Raw genomic sequence first — 24987 nt, 5'->3', positions numbered from 1 at the left:
TACATTTTAACCCAATTCGCACAGCAAAAAACTAAATTTGATCCTTTTTTTAACCAAACGTCAAATTTTAATCGTGGTAGAAATTTTAACCAACATTTTAACGCAATTCGCACACGGCCTTAGAGTTTTCGGAATGACTTCAAATTTTCTGGCCGCTGACATATTTTCTAAAAAATGGCATTCAAAAGTCATTTTCGAAAAAAGGTGGAGTTACGAGGTTTCCTTATGAGACCGACGATATTGGAAATAGAAATTTAGGATATTGCAAAATCTAAGACCTAATTTGTGACTTCTGAATTCAGAACACTACATCAATCTACAAAATCTTAAAGTAAAGTTCTTGTTTTCGACATTTTTTTTTACCAACTAATGATACATATAAAAGCCATAATCAAACCACTGAATTTTACTACCTAAAAATTGTTCACACTTTTTACACCATCTAAATTTTTATATTTTTCAAAATTGCACTGCTTTCAATTCAATTGGGGCAGTTGTGCCACTATATGTAGATTGCAGTTATTGTATGCATTTTCTGCCAAAATCTAACATCCATGCATATTTCTAACCATATACGAAATCTTTGACAAACCAGCCCAGTGTAGAGATACATACAAATTCATATAATAAGTCGGATAGCAGCGTGTTATTTTCCTGTTGTATACCTATTTTATTCCTAACTGATTTTTTTTATAAATAAAACTTACCTCACCCCCAACCTGCACAATATAATTTGACTCATCACATCAGCCCAGCGATTTCGCGATACACACAAATTCCCTAAATAAGTCGGAGGAAACCGTCTTATTATACATTTTTTTTCTATGAAGTAAGACGACAAATGTCGTTTTATTTTCTTCCATAAGGAAGCGTGTATTAAACAGAGAGGTCTCAAGGGAAGTATCAGTAAATGAAAAAAGAGGAAAGAATACAAATTTGTTCTATTGTTTATAAGAACACGGCATTTTTCGGGTTACCTTTTTTTTTGCTCTAATTGTGTTTTTGTTTATGGAGTGAGTTGAAAAGCAGATAGGTGTGTAGAACTGAAAGCAGAGCTGTGGAAATAATGTTGACAGTGTGTGTAGGTGTTGAGTTAAATAATATTCATGTTGCAAGAAGTTTATGTTGTTGAGTTTGAGAATTTCAAAAGGTAAGACGGAAATAATCGTCTTATATGAACCCTTTGCCATTGATACCTAGCCTTATTTTCTTTTTTAATAGTTTGTTAATTTACTATGGGAAAATAGTTTCATTTGTTTTATAAAATTTTACATCGTTCAACACTGATATGATTCTTTTCACTGACAAAAGTTCAATTCATATAGTAGTTGCAATTGTTTTAAACCACTTAAAAAAAAACTACTGGGCTTACTGGGAGGAGAATGATGTCGCTTTTAAAAACTTAAATTAATTTTAAATTATACCTCCAAAATCCACTTTTAAGTCATCTCGTATAGATACTTAAGAGTATCTTCAAAATGTGCACTTAAATTAGCTTAAAACTAAATAAATAATAACCATTGAATTAAAATTAAATGCGTATTCTTTTTTTCATTTAGAACACCCGAAACCTTCCCAGTGGTCATTAATTACATCTTGACGGGAACGCATTTAGGGTAAAATTTCAAAAAAGAATGTGATAAACAGAAGTCAACATAAGTTACCCAGGTCACTGGGGGGTCGGGCGTATGCCCGTACCTCCTACAACTGATTTACTAGCTACTATTAGCATGTTCGAACAACAAATTAAATCGGAACCATTGACTTATTATTCACCATGTCAGCCTCCTGCCCAGGACTCACAAAATTCTCATCATGATCTTCAACAACAACAACAGCAGAGTCAACAGCAACAGCGTTCTGTTATAACAGCAATTGACAATAAAAACAACTTGCTACATTCACAAGTTTTGCTGGTAAATTTGTTTTTAATTGAATTGAATACACAAACATTTGAATTGGTTTTAGGCCGTGTGTAAATTGGGTTAAATATTTAACCTCTGTTAAATTTTTGACACTATTGAGGCGAATAAAAAATTATCAGCTGTCAATAATTTAATGGGCAAAACAAAAGAACTAATGGTGTTAAAAACTTTTATAAATCTTTACAATATACAAACTTCCAACACAAGTTGTTCTGTGAATTTTATTTTTGATTCTCATGTATTTCCAATTTTGTTCATAATCAATAAAGTGAAATATATCAAAGAATATTATTTTTCCCTTAATATACACTCATAATGATTTGTTTCTTTCTCAATTTCCATTCTTTATTTTCAGTTTTTGATTATTTATTTTAAAAAATTGCTAATCTTTCTGTGAAAAATTTAACCTCTGAAGATAAAAAAATTTAACCGGGTCCCAGAGCCCATTAAATTTTTGACTGCTGAAAATGTTTGTATCTACCTCAAGAGTGTCAAAATTCTAACGGAGTTTAAATATTTAACCCAATTCACACACGGCCTTGATATCCTAATACGGCTATATCCCTTTTTTAACCGAAAACCTTGTTAAATAAAATTTGTATTGAAAAAATAAATAAATGAAAATGTCATTAAGTGCAGACATTAAGCAGTGTTTTCATTGCAATCGGTAACACTGGTCAAGATCAAAATATTTTTTGTTACAGAAACCAGGGTATACTTTTCTATAGGTTTTTTATGTGCTTAGCTCGAATCCAAAGTCAGAAAAATTCTTTCACATCACTTTTTGAGATAATCCCGTTAGAAAATCAAAAATAACGCTTTTTAACAGTTTTCGAGGTTATTTCTTAACGTTTGGTTATTTATGTGATGAGTTTTTTGACCAAGTGATTACCTAATTAAAGATGTTTGAGAAAATTCCAATTTTTTCTCATCAGCTGTTTTGGTCGTAATGGTGTTTTAATGAAACAACAATTTCATTAGTTTCCCGACTTTTCGATGGTGATTGCCATCCTCTTCAGGCGATCTTTAATTTACAAAATATATAAATTGAACAATTATAAACATTGGAACAAATATAAGGCTTTGTTTACCTAAATTCAAATAATTGTTAAAAATTGTAAGTTCAATCACTTTGTTTCACCATATTTGGTCCAATGTTTATAATTGTTCAATTTATATATGTTGTAAATAAAAGATCCCCTGAAGAGGATGGCAATCACCATCGAAACGTCGGGAAACTAATGAAATTGTTGTTTCATTAAAACACCATTACGACCAAAATAGCCGATGAGAAAAAATTGGAATTTTCTGAAACATCTTTAATTAGTTTGGTTATTTGTTTAAATTAAATTTTACGGTTACGGTTTCTAAAAGAACTAGGTTTTGTCTCTCTAAATCCGTTTAAATCGTTTTAATATCTCTTTTCTTCTTCGATAAATCTTAAGTTGAAATTAACGTGCTTGGGATATCTCATATTCATTTGGTTTTAATAGCAAATCTCGAACACGTCTTTACCATTTGCTTTCAAATTTTGACACAACGTTCCATTTACAATCCCGTAAGTTTTTATGTGGCCGAAATTGCAAAAGAATGCAAAAGACTGCAAAAAACTGCCAAGGAATGCAAATAAATGCAAATAAATGCATAAGAATGCAAAAAGACTGCCAAGGAATGCAAAGACTGCCAAAGAATGGAAAGACTGCAAAAAGAAAGCAAAGACTGCACGCATTCCCAAAAGACTGCAATCATTTGAATGCAGTCAATTGATTGGTAAAAAAAAAGATTGCATTCATTTCACAAAAAATTTGAAGTCTAAGTCTCAAATGTACATAAGTCAATGATTGCAGTCTTTTGATTGAAGTCGTTAAAGATTGCATTCAAAAATGATTGCAATCTTTTACAACTCTGGCGATTGGTAAACAAATTTTCAAGATTTGCTATTAAAAGCAAATGAATATGATATATCCCAAGCACGTTGATTTCAACTAAGGATTTCTCGAAGAAGAAAAGAGATATTTAAAAGATTTAAACGGATTTAGAAAGACAAAACTTAGTTCTTTTAGAAACCGTAACAAATTTAACTAAAAAAAAATTACCAAACGCTAAGAAATAACCTCGAAAAGTGGTAAAAAGCGGCATTTTCGATTTTCTAACGGTTATATCTCAAAAACGTGATGTGATAGAACTTTTCTGACTTCGGATTCGAGCTCAGCACAAAAAACCTATAGAAAAGTATACCCTGGTTTCTGTAACAAAAACCTTGTTGACCAGTGTAATCGGTCAGGTAGTATTTAATAAAAGTTTTTTTTTTTTTAATGCTTGTAGCCTGGTACGCAGCTCGCGCTAAATTTTAGCTCCCATACAAATTATCAAAAAATTTTTAGCCGAGCTAAAATGGATCCCATACAAATTATCGATAACTTGTATGGGAATTTTATCTCGGCTAAAATTTAGCGCGAACAGCGAACCAGGTTTATATAGTCTGAACTAGCGAGGTATTCCGTCGCAGCGGAGATTTTCCGCAACGCATACTTCGTCGGAGGTTCAAATTGCATTCGAGGTATCTTTCATCGGAAAAAATACTAGACAAATACGACGATGCACTGCATCGCAATAATTTGACAGCGTCAGATTCAAGATTTTAATAGAGATGTGCAAAATATACCGATATATCGATAAGTTGGTATATCTTCCGATATTTTTTATATAAAAACACCTAGATACATTTAACAACATTTTCAACAAAATATCGAATCGAAAAATATCGATATTTTTTTTGAGAAGGCTATCTCTATAATTATCACAGATGACAGAAAAAAATAACAGTAAAAAAAAAAAAAAACAATTCAAAGAATAACAAGCGAGTTGAAGTTATTTCATTTAAGAAAATTAAAAAGTGTCCATGGCAAGTGTCGCGTTATTTTTGGAGGCCGAGTCCAAACAATAAGAGCAAAAAATTAAAAAAAAGGAAGATTTTAAAAAGTGAAAGAAAATTTATTTGTGAGACTTGTCTGTAAGGCCTTTTGCCCACCAGTGTCCGCGATTTCTGTTTATCAATAGTTTTTTTTATGTTGGACTTATGTATAGTCACGAAAATCCTTTTTTTAATTCACCAACATCCCTTTGTCGTGGTCCAATTCGATTTAACTGATTGGGCAGATCTTCCCAATACAATTTTTGGTGATCTTTTGTATACTTATGTGTTTTTCTTTTGCCTAAACACAAAAATCCATAATAAATAACAAAATTTTACTAAAATACTTTTTTTTCTTTATTACTTACATTTTAGTTATATATTCCGCAACAAAAACTTGTCGGAGGGTTTCGGAAAAAAATGATTTGTATCTATCAAGAATACAATCATTAGAAGTACGTCAACGCATGCAATGTGTTGAAATTTGTCGGAGAAAATTTCCGATCAGCTGATCGGAGAAATACCTCGAAGCAAAAAGTCTCCGATTCGTAGAAAATCGGAAAAAATCCGCTCCGACGGAATACCTCGCTAGGGCCGAGTATGTAAATTGTACAATGTACATGAATGAAGTTCAATTAAATTCGTTTTCTTTCACTCTATTAAGGAGCACTCTAAATTTTTACTCCTTTTTCTGGAGTGGTAGAACATAATGAGAGTAATTTTTTTTTTGTAATTGTGTGTGTGACAAGGCAAAAATGGATAATTTCCTTGAAAAAAATAGTAATAGGGGAAAAAATTGATGAATTTTTTTTTTTTTTTTTGTCCGTGGGTAGGTGTTGAAATCTTCAAAACATTCTATCAGGACCGGAAAACGCGTGCTCATAGATACGTGGGACTCTTAACCACTAAAACCAACTCCTCCTCCCGATTGCAACTAAGTTCAGATGGAACTTATCTAGCAATTTATCTTTCTTGAAGTAAAGTTACGTGTTGCAGGTAACTTTCCGGTGAAAGTTCCTACTGATGATATTTAAAAATAAATAAATAACATTTGTTTTAAATTAAATCATTTAAGTAATGGTTTAAATTTTGTTATCAAGATAAAAAAAAGTATTTTAAAAGAAGTTACACAAATAAATCTCTAAAACATTTAAATTTATATTAATCAATGCCGATATTTTGAAATAAAGGAATTAAATTGAAAAATTTCACTGTACCAAATCGGAAGGTTTAGTCTTTGCAAGCGTCGTACTAAGTTTGTCTCGTCGAGAATTTCTAGTTATTCTATGTTCGACTAACCGTTTTCTATGCTTTTTTTCAAAAGTTTTTATTTCTTCGCGAACCGTGGGGATTCCAAGATCCCTGTGAAGATCTTCGTTTCTTATATACCACGGCGCATTTTTGATTGATTGATATTTGGGGTGTAAGATGTACTGCGACCTGTAAGATCTATTGTACCCCCCTTTTAAGCTAAATGAGTTAGTACCTCATTTTATAGCTCCTCCTCTAACCTAATTCCTTTCATGAAATTGATTATTTGGGGTATTTTCAAAGAGTGCAATTTATCCTCTTCGACTTGGTAGCGATCATGTGTTTAAATCTTTGGTGTATTAGTGCATTGCAACTACCCAGGATGTGGTCTGGTGTTTCTTCTTTTTCGCTACAGAATCTACATGTTGCACTATTTACTAAGCCCAAAATATGTAGGTGCCTTCTTAACTTACAGCGCATTTACAAATGATCTTAATAATTTATTTTCAAAAGTTTGTAATCTATTTAAATTTGTATTGCGGGTACAACCCCAGAGTTGAATACCATATGTCCAGACAGGCTTAAGTACTTGCTCGTAAACTAATAATTTGTTTTCAATACTTAGTCTAGAATGTTGTCCGAGCAACCAGTACATTTCTCTTAATTTCATATTTAACTGATCACATTTATTTTTAACATGCGATTTCCATTTTAATTTCGCATCGAGAGTCATCCCGAAATATTTTGCCTCATTTGCAAATGGGACCTGAGTAGTATTAATAAAAACAGGTAATCTATTTATTTTCTTATACGTAAAGTCCACGTGAACTGACTTAAATTCGTTAAGCGCTATTCGCCATGTTTGCGTCCATTCATTGACATTTTTAAGAGCATTTTGCAATTTACTTGTCGATTCGTTTATTGTTTTGCCGACTGCAAGTATTGCGGTGTCGTCAGCAAAAGTAGCTACAATTGTGTTTTGTGTTTGAGGTATATCGCGTGTGAATAGAAGGTACAGAATGGGACCTAAGACACTACCTTGTGGTACCCCAGCCACTATCTTCCTAAAGTCTGACTAATCATTTCTTGTCTTAATTTAAATTTGAGACCTTCGTGCCATACTTTATCAAAAGCTTGAGACACATCTAAAAAGACCGCTGAACAAATTTTCTTTTCTTCAAGAGCTTTCTCAATGACATCGGTGATTCTATGTACTTGATCAATCGTCGAGTGCTTGCTTCTAAAGCCGAACTGGTGTTCAGGTATAAGACCTCTTTCTTCTATTATTGGTTGAAGACGCTGAAGAAATATTCTCTCAAAGACCTTCGACACTACAGGAAGAAGTGAAATGGGCCTGTACGATTTCTTTTCGTGAGATGGTTTTCCAGGTTTCAATACCATCATTACTTCTGCGACTTTCCATTGGTTTGGAATATATTCTAACCTAAGAGTGGCATTCATTATATATAGGAGGTTTATTAAACCTTTTCGTGGGAGCATTTTAAGAATTTCCGCAGTAATTAAGTCGTATCCTGGTGCTTTTTTTGGCTTAAACTTCTTAATTTCTTTATTTAATTCGGTGAGCGTAACATTTCTTGTGATGAAGCTTTCACTTGACGTTATATTCATATTTATAATATCATTCAATGCTTGCCCATTGAATGGTTTGAATGTTTCCTCTAGGAAACATTCAAACCAGCATCAGAGACATTGACAGACTCGAAATAAGCTGCAACAGTCTTAATGCAACAATCACCACTGCCTACCACAACGCATGCCCAGAGAAAACTAAATCAGGCACACGAAAAACACCATGGTGGAATGCCAAGCTCTCAAAGCTAAGAACGCTGACCAGAAAACTATTTAACAAAGCCAAGCGCAATGGAGACTGGACCTCATACCGCACTTCTCTAACCAACTACAATACAGAGATTAGAAGAGCCAAAAGAGAATCATGGAAAAAGTTCTGCAATGATCTATCTGATATACAAAGCAGCGCTCGCATCCACAGAAATAGGACTGGAAAAGAGCAAGGGATATGTTCTATGAGGGAAACATAAAATGGGCAATAAATTCCTTCGACCCATATAAATCTCCCGGAGAAGATGGAATCTTTCCAGCACTCCTTCAGAAAAGAAATGAGTTAATTACACCTATGCTAATAAACATATTTAGAACAAGCTACGCATGGGGTTACTTACCAACAAGCTGGAAAGAAGTAACGGTCAAATTCATTCCTAAATCAGGACGAAGACCAACTGACCAAGCTAAATCCTTCAGACCAATTAGTCTTACCTCATTCTTTCTGAAAACAATGGAAAAGATACTAGACAGGCATATCAGGGACGGGCCATTGAAAACAACACCTCTTCACAACAACCAATATGCCTACCAGCCAGGAAAATCAACCACTCTTGCTCTTCAGGAATTAACAATGCGGATTGATAAATTCCTTAACGACAAAGAGACTGCAATAGGTTGCTTCCTAGACATTGAGGGTGCTTTCGATAACACTGATTATGCTCAAATACAACGCTGCATCCTCAGCACAGGGGAAGATCCTACCACATGCAGATGGATTCAACATATGCTTAGTCACAGGAAAATTAATGCCACACTGGGCAATGACAAAATCAGAATCACAGCTGCAAAAGGATGCCCTCAAGGTGGGGTTCTCTCCCCACTTCTGTGGTCCATTGTAGTTAATGAACTGATTGCCATACTTAGCAATGCTGGATTTTATGTTCAGGGCTATGCTGACGACATTGTGATTCTCATTAAAGGTAAATTCGAAGACACGATCTCGAATCTTCTACAAAGAGGACTCAATCAAGTCGCAAACTGGTGCCTAAAAGTTGAACTTAACGTCAACCCTAAAAAAAGTACCATAGTCGCCTTCACCAGAAAAAGAAACAAACACAAACTTATAAAGCCTACTCTATTCGGTGAAGCGATAGAATTCTCAAAGGAAGTTAAATATCTAAGGGTTACCCTAGACGAAAAACTCAACTGGAACTCTCATATACAGAAAACCATTGACAAAGCCAGGACTGCCTTATGGACCAGCAAATGTCTAACAGGTAAAAACTGGGGTGCCAACCCCAAAATCTCTCGCTGGCTCTATACAGCCACGACATAAGTGGGAACAGAACAGACCCATCTTCAATAGCGAGTCTCATGTATGGTACACAGATGGCTCCAAAACAAATAAAGGTGTTGGGGCCGGAGTATTCGGAATGAAACTTATCAGCACCAGAGCATGGACAGCTTCAATTCCGTATTCCAAGCAGAGATATTCGCAATTGAACTCTGCCTCAGAGAAAACTTAAACGGAGCTGTAATAAACAAAAAAATTTATATTCTCTCTGACAGCAAGGCCGCACTCCTAGCTCTTAGGAGCAATGAAGTCACCTCAAAGCTGTTATGGGGCTGTATACAACTTCTACACCAGCTTGCCAGTACAAACAGAGTTCAACTCATTTGGATACCTGGTCACAGCGGTCACGTTGGGAATGAAATAGCAGACACACTAGCCAGAAAAGGTTCCGCATCTACATTCATGATGCCAAGACCATTCTGTGGCATACCAACAAGCACTGCAAAACTTTACATTAATAAATGGCTAAGAGATATGGCTAATCATTACTTGACGCATACGGAAAGTAACAGACAAGCCAAAACATTTATACCAAACATCTCCCACGCCAGAACGAAACAACTCCTCACACTCACCAGGAGTCAGATTCGCATAACCACAGGCTTCCTTACTGGACACTGCTCAGTAAAAAAAACACCTCAAGACCATGGGCATTACACAAGACGATACCTGCAGAATGTGCCGCTAGTTCACCCAAAAACATAGTAAGTTTTCTAAACTCAGGATTTCTAAGTGAACTCTAAAAAGAGGAAATCACAATAGGCCCATCAGAGGCCGCAGTGATAAGGTGAATTCTTCCCACCTCTCACCCTAATCTTAATCTTTATCTCCCTCTAGGTAATCCGCAAAAACGTTTGCTTTCTCTTTGTCGCTTCTTGCCCATTCATTTTGGTCGTTCATTATCGGAGGTGCTGGAAGCTTTGGTTTTTTCGTGGTTTTTATCGCTTTCCATAGAGAGTAGTAAGATTCTTTACCTCCCGTCAAATTTTCTAGGTAATTTTTAGCTTCGTGGTTCTTAAAATCTGATATCATCTTTTTAAGCAAATTACTAAGATGATTTAGATTAGCTTTGTGTTGAGGAGCACGAGTTTGTTGCCATTTCTTGCGCGCTTTTCGTTTTTCTTTAAGTACTTCTTTTATCTCTTGGGGATATTTAGCGTCTTTGTACCCTGAAATTTCTCTTTGGTAAGGGGTATTGTTCCATGCGGCTTTTTGAACAATATGCACAAAATTATCTACCGCTTTCTCAAGCTCAAGAGGTGTCTGTAGTGATACCCTTAATTCAACATTATCCTCAATCAGCCCTATCGGCAATACAATTTCCCTGGAAAAATTTCTCTATTCCGAAAAATCGGTATCGGCAATACTTTTTGAATGGAAAAATTTCCTAGGAAAAAATTCCCACACAAAAATACCTATAGGGAATGAAGTTTCTCCCCCGAAGTATTTCTATCATATTTTTTATGGGGAACAGATATTTTGAAGCCAAAATGTACGTGTTTTTCTTTCAAAATATTCTGTTAAAAATATTAAATTATTTACTTCCTTAATCCAACAAAAAGCAAATGATATTGCAGCTGGATAACGCAAAATAGTAGACAAAAATAAAATATAAGAAAACCTTAAAAAAAAGCATGGAACTAAAGGAGACCATTCCGAGAGCATTAGTTTGCTGCTTTGGTCGAAGAAATGATCAAATTATGTGGAATGCCTCAATTTATTTCAGTTATTTGTTTATCATGTCAAAAAAAAAAACAAAGCTTAAGAAACTTTATTCACTAACTTTAATTAAAATTAAAAACACAAAACTAATTACATGTCCATCTGAAGAAACAAACAAAGTAATAAGTTGGGCAAAAAATAAAAAAAATTATTGAATAAAAATCCACAAATCAACACCAAAGAAAAAAATTATATAAATATTGACTATTAAACATTTTAATTGTTTTTGTGCACTAAATACAATCAAATTAGAGTTGTCAAAATTTTCGAAGACATGTGTTCGAAGGTTTTTTTTTTTTTTGTTAAGTTGGCTGTACTTCTTTCCCGAAAACGAAATTCCGATGGAGATTGGCGATAAGGAGAAAAATTCCCGGGAGAGAAAACCTACTCCCGGGGAAATTTCTCACGTGAGATTGCCGATAGGGCTGAAAATCTTTCTTAAAGCCTTCCCAGTTTGTTTTACCGTTTGTTAGCCTAGGTGGTATTTCAACTTTAACAAGACTTTCGCTCATAGTGAGAATAACGGGAGAGTGGTCAGAGAAAAGATCACTATAAAGAAATCAATCAGGTATCTGCCGGCCAATAAGTTGTTTTCCCAGTAGAATGGAAATCGCAATTATTCTCCATACCGGCTTCATATAACGCTCGGCCTTTTTGAGATATGCATCTAGAACCCCAAAACGTATGCTTTACATTTAAGTCGCCGCCGATAATTAAAGTTGGTCTAAGTAATTTTAGCAAGTTTGAAAATTCATTTTTATCAATTTTGTACCGCGGAGGGCAGCATGTAGATGAGATATTAAGTACATCATGCTTAGTTTCAACTTGCACAGTTATAAGTTGCATCGATTCAAGCTCAAGCTTAAGACCTATCGAGTGTTTAATACAATCTTTTATATAAAATGATGCTCCGCCTCTTGCTTTGTTTGACGGGTGAATTGCGTGGTAATCAAGAAAACCGTTGATATTGCATTTTGATTCTTTTTTTTACATGGGTTTCTGATATCAGACAAATGTCAATATCTTTTTCCCGCATAACCATTTCTAATTCTCCAAGTCTTTGCCATAATCCGTTGGCGTTCCATGTTATAATTTTAAGCTTTTCCATCATTTATATTTTGTATAGTGTTGGATAAAATAAAATCTTCGAGTTTAGACAGCCTTTCAGACATAAATTTGTTAAGTTTCAACTGATCCTCAAATTTTGACAAAATTATAGCCAAGCATTGAGAAAATGCGACAGGTTCGGAACTGTTTTTGATTACGGGTGTAGCCGCCATTTCAGCGTATGAGTTTTCTTTACGTTTCTTTGCAGACGTGTTTGATGTTGTTGGCGTTTGATTTTCTTTGCCAATGGCGGGTTTAGTTGTATTTACCCTTTTAGGGGTCTTAGAAGTTTGGTTCTTTGTGGGTTTTCTTTGGGCATGAATTTTTTCTCGGCGTTTTTGTAGCTCTTTAGATACTTCACAGCCTCTATAGCTTGCCGGGTGACTTCCGTTGCAATTAATGCACTTTGCTGGACTCTTGCTATTTCCGGTGCAATCTGTGGTTAAATGTTTTCCCGCGCATTTCACACACCTAGGTTCCTTTTTACAATAAGTTTGCGTGTGGTTGAATCCTTGACAGCGTTTACACTGAGAGACTTATTTTGTACGTTTTTTTAGAGGTTCAATCTTAACTACGAGGCTAAGTATTGTTTTGATTTTCTAGATTTCCTCTAGTTTTTCTGTTTTCTCAAACGTGAGTATAAATAGTGGGAGACCACGTTGTACCACAACTGTTTCTTTATCTTTTTGTTGTCTTTCTTTCTTGATTATATTTTCAGCATCTAAGATCTTGTAGTTCTTTTCTTTAAGATCATTAATGATGTCGTTTTTTTGACATGAAGAGTGTAAGCCCCTCAGAGCTAGAGGTCATTCCGACTTGTTTTCGTATGTGTACCAGATATCCAAATGAGTATGTTCGAACCTGTTCGAACAATTTCGTTTTCTCTCTATACTCGTAAATCATCTTACTCATAAACAAAAATACTCACAAACAAAACCATACAAATTGTTTGAACTCATGAGTATACTCGATACTCAACACCCACGAACAAAATTACTCGTAAACAGATCGACTGTTCGTGTTCATAAACACTAGGCTTTACTCGAAATGATCGAAAGTGATCGAAGTGTTCGAACGTGATCGAAAAATCATGAACAGTTTGAACAATGAAAACAACCACTTCCAATTTCTACGTCCTATAGGTACCTGTTGCATATTTTTTTTTTATTTAGGTTTTGAGGGTTGGTTGTTTGCGGTACAACTGCAATTAGAGCAGGTTATTTTAATTTTACAATTGTGGTTTTAGAAAGGGATTTTCAATGACTGAGTAAATAAAAATGTAATTAGTCGTTAGGTAACAATACAAATGGGGTAGTGGGGAATGCCCAGTTAATTTGTGCAGGTAGGTGCGTAGTAAAAACATATCCCTAGAAAATATGCAATAATGCGATTTGGGATGATTGTTTTTAAAACAAATTACTATTTTTCGGGTAGGTATATTGGGGAAATTACAAATCAGCATGAAAGGGTTAAAGGGAAAGTTTTGAATGAAATATTTTAGTTCAAAAGCTGATTTCTTGCGAGAACAATATTTAAATAGTAATCTTCTGAGTTCATTTAAAAAAGTAATAGTGTTATAAAAAAACAATGGAACAACAAAGTATTAGCTTAAATCTTAATAATAATATATTTTCTATTTGCGACAAAATAAACTGCCGAAGTAAGGTATGGGGGACTTTTGGCGAAATAAAAAATCAAAATGGTGATACTATACCAAACTTTGTGGCATGCAGATCGTGCAAAAAAGTGATGAACAATTTTAAAACAACGACGAACCTTTTGAGGCACAGATGTTTTAAAGAAACCTTGCCAAATATAAACAAAGAAGTGATTGTGTCGATGGCCGATAAGAAAGCAGTTTTTGATGTGTCCGTGAAGCTGTGTATTGAAGATATTTGACCGTTTTCTACTGTAGAAGGCTCTGGAATGCAGGTATTTGTTAAAGAGTGTATAAAAATCGGTGCTATTTACGGAGAACATGTTAACGTGAAAGACATGCTTCCCACTGGAACAACCATAAGCAACAATATAAAAAATATTAAAGACAAATTAGATTAGTGGAAATAGTCAAAACAGAACTCGGTTTTATTAAAAACTTTTCGGCAACAACAGATTTGTGGACTGACATTTTGGAAAATTCAGAAAATTTAAGTGATTTAAAATACAAAGTAAAACATTATTTAGTGAATTTGTTTTATCCCGAAATTAAAATGTCATTCAAAAGTGCGACAATTTTTTACCCCCCGTGCAATAAAATGCAATTATTGTCCCCAACTGAAAAGACTGAAATATATGATTACATAAAGTCAATAGTTCCTGCTACTGCTGCGGCATCTGAATATATTTTGGACGAACAACCAACAACTAGTTCCAGGGCCAGTTATATTTTCTCGGATTTTATGAATGAAAATACAACGAGTGTGAACTCTATTGATATTGAAATAGAAAGATACATTCAGTTTAATTCGAAAGGCCCTGTGGATATTCTTCAATGGAGGTTGGAAAATAAAGGCCAATTCAAAAACCTTTATGAAGCACATAAAATCTTGAATCGTATTCCCGCAACATTAGCAGCATCAGAACGAACATTTTCACAGGCTGGAAATATAATTACAGAAAAACGATCGAGGTTGAACCCAGAAACTGTAAATAATTTGAAGATTGCGAATTCAAACTTAAAGATAAATCCAATTTAAATATTTTTTTTTTTATAAATAGAAGTGTCATAATTCTTAACTTCATTTAATTTATTCAATTTTTTGTATCTAGCATTAAGTTTTATTTAATTTTACTTTTTTTTCTATATTTAATTTAATTTTATTCTAATAAGTTTTTCTTCATTTCATTATCTTGTCAAATTAATTAATTTAAATAAAACAAATGTAACTTGCTTTTGTGTACCAAACTGATTCTCTTTTATTTATTCTACAAGAAAACATTTTGTTCACGATCATTTTACTCGATTTTACTCGAACTGAAAAATGATCGTTTGAACTCGTTTGAAATGTAGGATTACTTACGAGTCATCATACTCCTAAACAGGAAAGCTCAAACATATTTGAGTTGTGTTGATTCTGTTTGTTCGAGATCGTTTTTTTTTCAAGTAAGTACTCGATGTTCGTAAACAATACTCGACTCGTTTGGTTCTCTGATGTATGCCACTCTACTTTTTCATGTTCAGTCTACGCGAAAGGAGACGATAATTATCGGAGTCTTTTACACAAACTTTCCACTTGTTGTTATTAAGCGAGATAACTTTGAGATTCGATGGCGGTAACGCCTTTAAAATGGTTTGTAATTTATTGAACTCCGCAACTCCGACAACATTAATCGGTGGCGGTGGCCTTATTTTGAGCGGTTTTTCTTTCATATTTCCATCTTTTGGTGCATTTACTTCTTCTGTCTCGGAAGAAGAAGCACCCTCTGGTGAAGAGAGAACTTTACGTTTTTTGGAACGTCTTTTTGGTTTTTTGGAGGATCTTTCCGTTTCACGTTCTAGCTCTTCTTCGTCTGTTTTATATTCGTGAATAACAACTTGCTGTGGAGTTGTTTTTGTTTCTTTAAGTGTTTGAGCTCTTGATGGGCTTTCTTTAAGGCCTCATTTCATTTCTTAGAAAATTGATTTCTTCTTTCAACTCTTGATAGAGTTTCAATGTTTCGTCGAGTCTTTGACGAAGACCGTTATTGTCTTTTTCGAGACTTTCTTTTTTCTCTGAGTCTTCTTTTGCACGCTCTGGCAGTTTAGGCAGACTCTTTTGCCCGGTTGAACTCGATATTGGTGGTGGTGATCGAGTTATCATGGGTTTTCTTGAAAACGGATTTATCAAGTGTTCGAATTGGAATAATTGGCTCTCCCCAGAATCCTTAGAGCCGACCTCCGAAGAGGGTGGATTTTCCAGATAATCTGAATTGCCACCTGGGGTATTATATCTATCTGTTTTATTCATTCCATATTTTTGTATACGTCATTCTCAGTATACGGAGGGTGGATTTTAGTCGCCTCTTAGGACAGGCATGCCTACCTCGGGTATATTCTTTCTTTTCCCCTACCCGAAGGGGGCAATCTGCAAAATTGTAGTTTTGAGAAAAACGGCTTCAAAGTTTTTTAAACTCATGCATTCTTATGGAAACTCGTGCAATGGAAATTGATATTTTAGGGTCTTATGCAACAGATGAAAGATTGGGATCGAGGCAGTGAATAGAGGGACCAATAACAAGTAAAATGACGCATTAAAGTGAAAATGTCAAAAATGCAGATTCGCGGTTTTGGCGTTGTGCCGACGATATGAAGTTGATAAGTCTGTTTCTACACGAAGACGCAAGGCGCAGAAATTATCTTAGAATTTCCTTTTGATTTTCGTTTCAGTGCGTCGCGCGCTTCTACAAGTAGTATTTTTTTGAAGACGCAAATTTGACAGCTGTTTTCTTTGGTTTTATTTTGTTCTTCTGCAGAAAGACGTAGACACACAAGATGCACATGAGAACAAGGGAGAGAGAAAGTTCGATTTCTCCTTTGCTCTTATGTGCATCTTGTGCGTCTACGTCTTTGTGTAGAAGCAGACTATGTATTTTAATTAAAAAAAAAAAAAAAAAAAAAACAAAATATACAAAAATATACAAAAAAAAAACAACTCCAGTAGGGTCTGTGTGCAACGAACACTTTTGAATAAATTAAAAACGTTACTATACATGCAAATAATACACAACCGACGAAGCAGACTCCGCGACCGACGAAATAAAATAAAGCAGAACAGCAAAAAAAAAAAGAAAAAGATCAAAGAGAAACTGCAAAAAGAGTCACAAGTTTTTTTTACAGGAGTCTCTTCCTTCCCTTTTTTTCGAACTTTATTTCTCCCCTGCTCTTATGTGCGTCTCCCGCTTTGCGTCTTCGAGTAGAAGCGGACTTATGTAGTTACTTTTGGTATATTTGTCATTTTCATTATCATTCTGATCGGTTTTTTTCTGCCTAATTGACACACACCCTCAGTTTGATAATTGTGAATGAATGAATGAATGAATGAATGAACTTTATTGAGACTTCAAGAAATTACATATACATTGGTGTTTTACATTCGCTTAAGTATAGGTATTTTATTTCGACCGACTTAGAATTGGTCTGGTCTAAGGGTATTAATTATTATTTACACTTTGAATATGTGTATTAACATTAAATAAACTAGTTAACAAAACAAAGATAAATTTTTATATTTCGTGTTGCTCAAGGCACGATGACAATTTTGTACGTTTAGTGAGATACTTAAAACTAAAAAACAATAACAAAGGTTGGAAAGAGAAGGTAGCAGCATAAACTCACAGTACACTGTATGTGTACTGGTGGCATAAACTACTCCTTCCATTCAGCAAAAGTGCTGCCAGTATACATTGTTTACAAGATATATTTTTTTTAGTACTAAAGTACTATTTGTACTTTTCTTTATCACAAATTTTCAAGACTTCATTTTTTTTTTCTTTCTTTCTTTTTTTTTTTTTTATAAAGTATTTCTTTTACATTTTTTTTTAGTAACATATTACTTTCTATAAAAATGTATTGACTAAAACTATAAAAACAATAAATAGGTACTTATTAGTAAACTTATTAACTGCGATCAAGTCTTTTTTATTTCATTATTATTACAGTCTCATATTGTACGTTTAAAAAAAAAAAATAAAAATAGTAGCTATTTACACATTTATTTATTATTATAGATTATGTTTTTTTTTTTTTTTAGTTTTTTTTTTTGTACTTTTAATTGACAATAAAAGTGAATCTAAAATTGTATTTCAATAGTAGTATACATTTTTTTTTTCTTTTCTTTATTATTTTTTTTTGTCTCTTTTATTTTTATTTTTTGCTTATACCTTTTTTTCGAAAACAGAGGCTATCCTCTGAGGTTTGAAGGGCTTGCTTTGGCATAGAAATGTGGGAGGTGGGAGGGGTCATCATCAATATCAAAAAGTTGTAAAGAGGTTTGATTAATTAAACTTATCGGGGAATTGTAGTATCTGCTTTGTATTGGCACTAATATATTTTCATCATAGATATTTTTTACCAAAGGATTTTCATGGAATTCTAGTTTTTTCAGTCTTTTAGTGGCTAAATCTGTGAGGTAAGACAATAGCGGTGTAATATTGGAATCGCTATAAAGCGTTGCATTGTGAAACCATTTCCCAGAAGGTCGTCTGAACTTTGATAGGCATTTACGAATGATGACTCTTTCGTATCTCTGCATTTCTTTCGCCACAGTTGGTGAGATATAGAACCAGGATGAAAACCCGTACGCAAGTACCGGTCTTATTAGGGTCTTATACATAAGGATTTTTGTTTTGACGTTTAGTTCACGGGAATTCAGTAGCCTTTTTAGCATTGCTGACGCTGCTTTACCTTTCTTTAAAGTTTACCTGGCATGTATATTAGTTTTAAGCTTTTCGTTTAACGTGATCCCTAAGTATTTAATTTTGTTTTTAACTGGAATGTTAGTTCCTTGGATAGCTAAGGTTAATTGCTTGCTCTCTCTTACAGCCAAATGGTGCCCTCTAGGGGACGCATTCCTAAAGCATATAAGTTCACATTTACTGCTATTTATATCTACTGCCCAGTTTTTGAAATAGTCTAAAACAAGTTCCAGGTGAATTTTTACTTTAGCAAGCGCTTCAAACGGTCGTTCGTGATTGGCCAAGATCAGCGTATCGTCAGCGTACTGAATTGTCAAAGAGCTATTTTCTTCGACAGCTGGAAAGTCATGTAAGTATATATTGAAAAGCAACGGGCCAAGAATTGACCCTTGCGGGACACCCGATTCGACTCTAAATTCTCTTGAGAGTGAGGAATTTAATAAAACTTTTGACGTGCGATTCGAAAGAAAATTGTTAATGATAAATATTAAATTTGTTGGAAAATGCAAAGAAATTAGTTTTGCGATCAAGCCCTTGTGCCACACTGAGTCAAATGCCTTTCTAAGATCTATTGAGCATGCAACTGTGCACTGCTTATTTCTTAAATTTTTTAAAATGTTGTCCTGGAGATATAAAAGTGCATGCTCCGTGGAATGAGCTTTTCTGAATCCGAACTGGGAATTCGGGATGATGTTATTATCAGAGACAAAGATTAGCATTTTTTCCAATAGGACTTTTTCAAGGATCTTTCCCAGGTTCGACAGCAGCGAGATTGGTCTTAAATCTTCCACATCAAATGAATTTGTTTTCTTTTTCAACGGTATCAGTTTTCCATGTTTCCAAGCAGTCGGAAAATAACTATTGTTGATACAGTTATTTATTACTATTGTGAGCGGAATAGTGATCGTAGACCGAACTTTCTTAATAAGAAAATTTGAAATGCCGTCAGGGCCTGAAGATTTTTTATTGTTGAGATTATTCAGTATAGTTTCGATTGAAGTCAAGGTAGAGAAGTGGTTTGGCGTTGCGAGGTGGGAAGGAGTCGCCTCTGAAAACATGCAGATCGGATTGTTGGCTGTCCAAGAGAAATAGGAGTTCGTTAATGTGCTTACGCTTAATTCAGAAAAATCGTCAATAGGTGACCTGGGCGTGTACAAGTTTGAGTAAAATTGAGAAATTGCATTAAGCTTTTCTTCATCCGTGTTGTAAGACACACCTTGATAGATCAGGGTGTCATAAGGATTTAATATACAATTTTTTTTTCTACCTGTTATTGAATTTATTTCTTTAAAGACATTATGAGATGGGATGATTTTGCGTAACCTAGCTTTGAAATTGTTATTTAAGTCTATCCTTACAGATTCTTTGATTATTTTGCTAAGACACGAAATCCTGGAGGAAAGAGCCATATATTCCTGGCATGTTCTATTTCCAGCTCTATGAAAAATTCTTTTTAATTTTGATTTCCAAACCTTTCTCGTTCTGAACAACTCAAGGGTGCCAGCAGAAATACGCACCTGATACGTTTTTGCCGTAAACTGGTCTGTATGCTCATTTACGCATTCATCGATGTTAGAATTTATTAAGCTTATGTAATTGTCAATTTCGTTATTAGAAAGATTTCTGTCATTAGGAATGCCGATTTCTGCCAACTTCCTTGAGAGGTCCGCGTTCAGATGGCGCCAGTTGGTGTTTGTAAATGATTGAGTAAGGTTTGGAACAGCTGTGAGAAAATTAATTCCTCCAATATCCATGGTCAGGAAAACTGAATGATGATCAGAGATCAAATCTAGTGTTACGCAAGCATAGTTTCTAGGAACTTGCGGTGGACTTGTAAGATTGTTAGACGCTATAAAGAAATCAATATAAGATGCGGACCTAGGAAAAGATGGTCCGTCTGTGCGAATTAAATCCATATCAAGAAAGTGGCCATCTGAGAACCAATTAAATAAGTGCGCTCCATTTGAGTTTGTTTTACTGTCACCCCAAAACGGGTGTCTCGAATTAAAGTCGCCACCTATTATGAAAAATTCGGGAAAATTTAAAGCTGAGAAAAGCGAATTAATAATATGAGGGAGTCTAGGGCCCAGATTCCCTGGGAGATAAAGCGAAACGACTACTAATGATTTTTGAACCGATCCGATCCAAAAAGACACTGATATTGCTGTTGCAGTAAAGAGCAAAGATCTAATTTGTAAGTTGTAAGAAATTGAATTTTTTACTAATATTCCCGTTCCCACTTCACTATCATTTCGTATAAAATTGTAATCCTTAAATTGTCTGTTGTATCTGGCCGATAGACGAGTTTCTTGTAATAATAGAAAGTGTGGTTGAATGTCTTCGAGAAGGAGACCCAGTTCAACTACCTTGTCATTGCTTATTAAAGAGTTTATATTTGTGGTTATTAGGTGTACTGACATATTCATTTATTTGCAGAGGTTGAAAACGAACTTCAGATACTCTGAAGATTTTTGATCTGGACTTAGTTTGGTATACCAAGGCCAAAAAGCTCTAACTTTCGTTATCAATTCTGTAAGAGGAATTCCAAATAGGATGTTAGATTCGTTAAGAAAATCTTCAAATTCATTTTTATTTGCAGTTTTATTTGCAGTCTTGCTGCTATGGTTCTCAAAAGAACCGGTGTTTACATTAGGAATATTCCTTCGTGCCATATCTGCAAAAGATCTACCAGCTAACTTCTGGCTATTTCTAAGTAAGATTATTTTTTCCCTATATTCACAGCCAGAAAAATTTGCCGGATGACCCTCTTTTCCACAGTTGACACACGCCGTCTTTTCTCTTCCCATGTCTGGTGTTACCTTACATTGCCCGAAATCATGTTTTTCTCGGCATTTAACGCACCTTGCGACGTTAACACAATACTGGCTTGAGTGCCCAATCCTTTGGCATCTGTAGCACTGTAAAGGACCTTTTCTTTCAAATTTCTCCCACCTGACCCTATGGTGAAGCAAAAATCTTATTTGTTTGAGTTTATTTAAGCTTTCTTTGTCTTCTAATAAACAAGTAAACGTATCTAAGCAGATATTATTCTTCCGGGACCAACCGGTAGTAAATTCTTTAACCTCAAATATTTTTATCGACGGATCAATTCGTACGATTTCCTGTCCCACATCCGCACTCCTAAAACCAGACAAGCCCTTCAATAAGATAGCTTCCTTTTTAAAAGCTTTCGGTTTAAATGAAAAACCTTCAACATCTGACGATCTAAATATTTCAATAAAATGCTTATGAAGCTCAATATCTGCAACATAAAGCCAAACTCTTCCATAGCCCCTGTTTTCGAAACTTACAACATCTTTTTTATCTGGGAATTTTTTATCTAAATACTCAGAAATTGTGCTTGACTGTATACCTTGCAGTTTTATTACAGGACATAAATCAGATTTTTTTAAATTAGACTTATCAATACTATTATTTACATTATTGTTATTTTCTAGTTGGTTAAAAATGTCAAACCTGTTATTTCTATTAATATGTACATCCGAGAGTTTTTGTTGAGATCCGTCCGGTAAGTTCATGGAAATTCTCTTTCTGCTGGATGATGTTGCTGCATCTTCATTTGCGGTTGAATTTCTCTTTCTGTATACTACTTTTTTAAATAATTCGACATCTCTGTTTAATAAATTTTCCAAGTTTCCATTTGGTGCACTTGGTATCACTTTTCCGAATGAATCTGAATGATCCATTGCCATATTATTTGTACGTGTTGGTGATGATGATGGTGTTGGTGATAGTGGTAAATCACCGTTTGTCGGCGACAAGCTGACGTTTTCCGTTATAATTGGGGATTTTAAAAAATCATGAACATGATTATTATAATTGTTTTCAACGTTATGGTAAATACTTTGGAAATCATTCTTAGTGATTAATTGTGAAGGGAGTGTAATTCCACCTTCTGTTTCTTTCACATTTATTTCCACAGTCCCGTTATCATTGTTATCGGGCGGCTTTTTCTGCCGCCCGCCACTTTCACTCATCTTTCGATGAGTTTTTTTTTTTATTTTCCTGCTTAGGCACTTTAGTTTATAACACAGTTCTATTTAAAACACTTTAATATATTTTAAACCACTGCTTATAACTTATTATGATTTTATGAATATCTTTTTTTTTTTTTTTTATACACAATTGAATACGTCTTGTCACTACGAGAGCACAACCATCAAAATCAGTTTGATAATTGTAAAATATATATTTTCAATCTGGCACAGGATTTTTTTTATTGATGAAGAACACTGCACAGTGGGTCACCTCCCATACAAAGTGCGGTCAAAAATATAATGACCATTTTTGTTTTAATGAAACACCTGTATTATCATTTTATATGATTTATTATTGCAAAAAAATGCATCAAGTCAGTTTTTAAAATTTTGGTTATTTTCAAGAAAAATAAAAAAAGGTAAAAAATTTTTTTTTTTGAAAATATAAAAAAAAATGGTTAATGCCGGAAATGAACCTGCCTGTCAGTCCAGCACTTTACCCTTACCCTCTAGTTCAGTCTTTTATAAAAATAATAGTGCCAAAAAGGATTTTTTTTAGTTTTACGTTGTAATTTTTTTTTCTCCGTGTATCGTCATTTAAACTCGTATTACTCGAAAAGGGGAAAAACGGCGCTTTTATTTCGAAAGGTAGGACGGTATTCTTCATTTGAGAACTTAAATTGTAGAGGACACTCGAATGCAAACCAACTAAATCTCTAATTTAATGAAAATTGAGCTAAATAAAAATGGTTAAAATTGCTTCGCTAACGAGCTCCATTACAATTAGCCTTAATGTTATTTAACAATATAATTTATGTTTTTAGAAAGTATTAACCTTCTCGTTTAATATCCATAACATTACATTACATTACATATTAACTTAATCCGAAGATTAATCTACGGACAAGATACACATACAGCTTCGGAAACTTAGTCCATTTTGCTGATACAGCACAAGACTTATACAACAGAGAGAGACAAAGAAGAGAAAGAACAACAGAAATACATATAACACATAACTACGTGACACAGAGGGGAGACATCGTTGACAATTGTCTCATGTTATCGCACAGGTGGCTTCAGTTAAGCTGGCGATTTAGAAAAAACTTCTGAGCCGACCCTCCAAACCATTTAGTATGAAGCAAGTGAGCCAGTTATGTTTTTCAATAATTTTCAATATCACTTTTATTTTATTACAATATTGGTAGATTCATGCATTACAATTTTCTACAGGAAACTATTTTTAATAATATGAAATTACCTTAATTTGTTAAGAATATCCCAGCCGCAATTACGGAGAAAACGATGCTCAAGATAAGACAGAAAATAGGTACTGAAAGAAAAAATTATATTTTCCAAAAGAAAAAAAAAACACATCATGATGTAAAATTCTGGTGTTAGACTTCGTTCCAGTAAATCGAAGATATAATCCTCTTTTATTAAGTCCTTGAAATAGTGCTCCTCCATTAGGCATTTCATGTTAAAACTCGTCGACATGAAAAGAATCATTTCCATTGGAGGCTTCAAAGAAAACAATTATTGTTTATTTTTGTTAATAGTTTAATTTATTAATAATTTTTCAACTACAAATTATAAAAACAAATGGAAAAGACATTTGCACTTACTTTTTCTAGAATTATTCAACACTCAACTATGTTAAAAAAAAGCACACAAAGGGAAAGCGAAATGGCGCACTTTTCAATGTCACCATGAGTTTTTTTTGTATCTAAGACACTGTACTGTAAGGTAAAACTTGCAAAATCCACCCAGAAACACTTAAATACTTTTTACTAGAATTTTAAAGTAAAAATAGTGATACAATTTTTTAGTTGAAAATATATTTTACCTTACATAAAGAAAATATTAGTACAGTACTTTACGGAGCCAAGAAATGTTCAATATGTAAGGTAAATTTTACTTAAAATCTAGGGCTTTTTACTTTAATTTCCTTACTAGTCATATGGAGTATAAAATACTAGATTCATTTTTCTCCGTGTACTATATATTTTAATACTCTACACCAATATGCTTTGCAAAAAGTGGTGAAATCTCAACAAAAACATATCTTTAAAAAGAAGCCAAATTCTTTTATGTTGAAGTTGATTCTTGTACCAAAAGCACTGATATATAAAAGAAAGTAAGTTTTAAAATAATAATTTTCTATTTTTTTTTTAAACTAGCTATTCCTTAATCAGCTTTTATATCAAAGCGCAAGATAAATGCAGACATGCTAGTAATCTAGTATTACCAAAGACTTTTTTAGTTTTTGAATTCTTTGGCACTATCTACCTCTAGACCTAGATTGCTTGCGAATTGCGATATTACTTTATAAGCCGTGTTTTATTGGTAATCAGCATTTTACTGAATAAACATTTTATGCTGTAAACAACAACAAACGATATCTTTTATTTTATATTAATAATAATTATTAAAATCCTTTACTGTTGAAGGGTCAAATATGCAACAGCAATTAAAAAAACTTTTGTTTATCCTTAGCAATCATTTGTTGTTGTTTCCCGT

The 24987-nt window shown here is 33.9% G+C and overlaps 1 protein-coding gene across 9 annotated transcripts in view; it reads left to right on the top strand.

Annotated features, from left to right (window-relative positions):
• Positions 1–24987, top strand: part of LOC129906888 (zinc finger protein OZF-like) — a 453260-nt gene that overhangs the window by 22948 nt on the left and 405325 nt on the right. For 8 of the 9 annotated variants that reach the window (XM_055982861.1, XM_055982858.1, XM_055982857.1 and 5 more), the window contains exon 2: positions 1560–1916. The exons of the other annotated variant lie outside the window; for it this stretch is intronic. In XM_055982861.1, coding sequence (XP_055838836.1) covers positions 1689–1916 — 228 coding nt within the window. In that variant the 5' untranslated portion in view covers positions 1560–1688. The remainder of the gene's footprint in view (positions 1–1559; positions 1917–24987) is intronic. 9 annotated transcript variants of the gene reach the window in all.

The sequence above is a fragment of the Episyrphus balteatus genome, chromosome 1, assembly GCF_945859705.1.
Source record: "Episyrphus balteatus chromosome 1, idEpiBalt1.1, whole genome shotgun sequence".
Classification (NCBI taxonomy): Eukaryota; Metazoa; Arthropoda; class Insecta; order Diptera; family Syrphidae; genus Episyrphus; species Episyrphus balteatus.
Note: the sequence above shows the minus strand (reverse complement) of the source record. Positions and strands in the feature narration are given on the sequence as shown.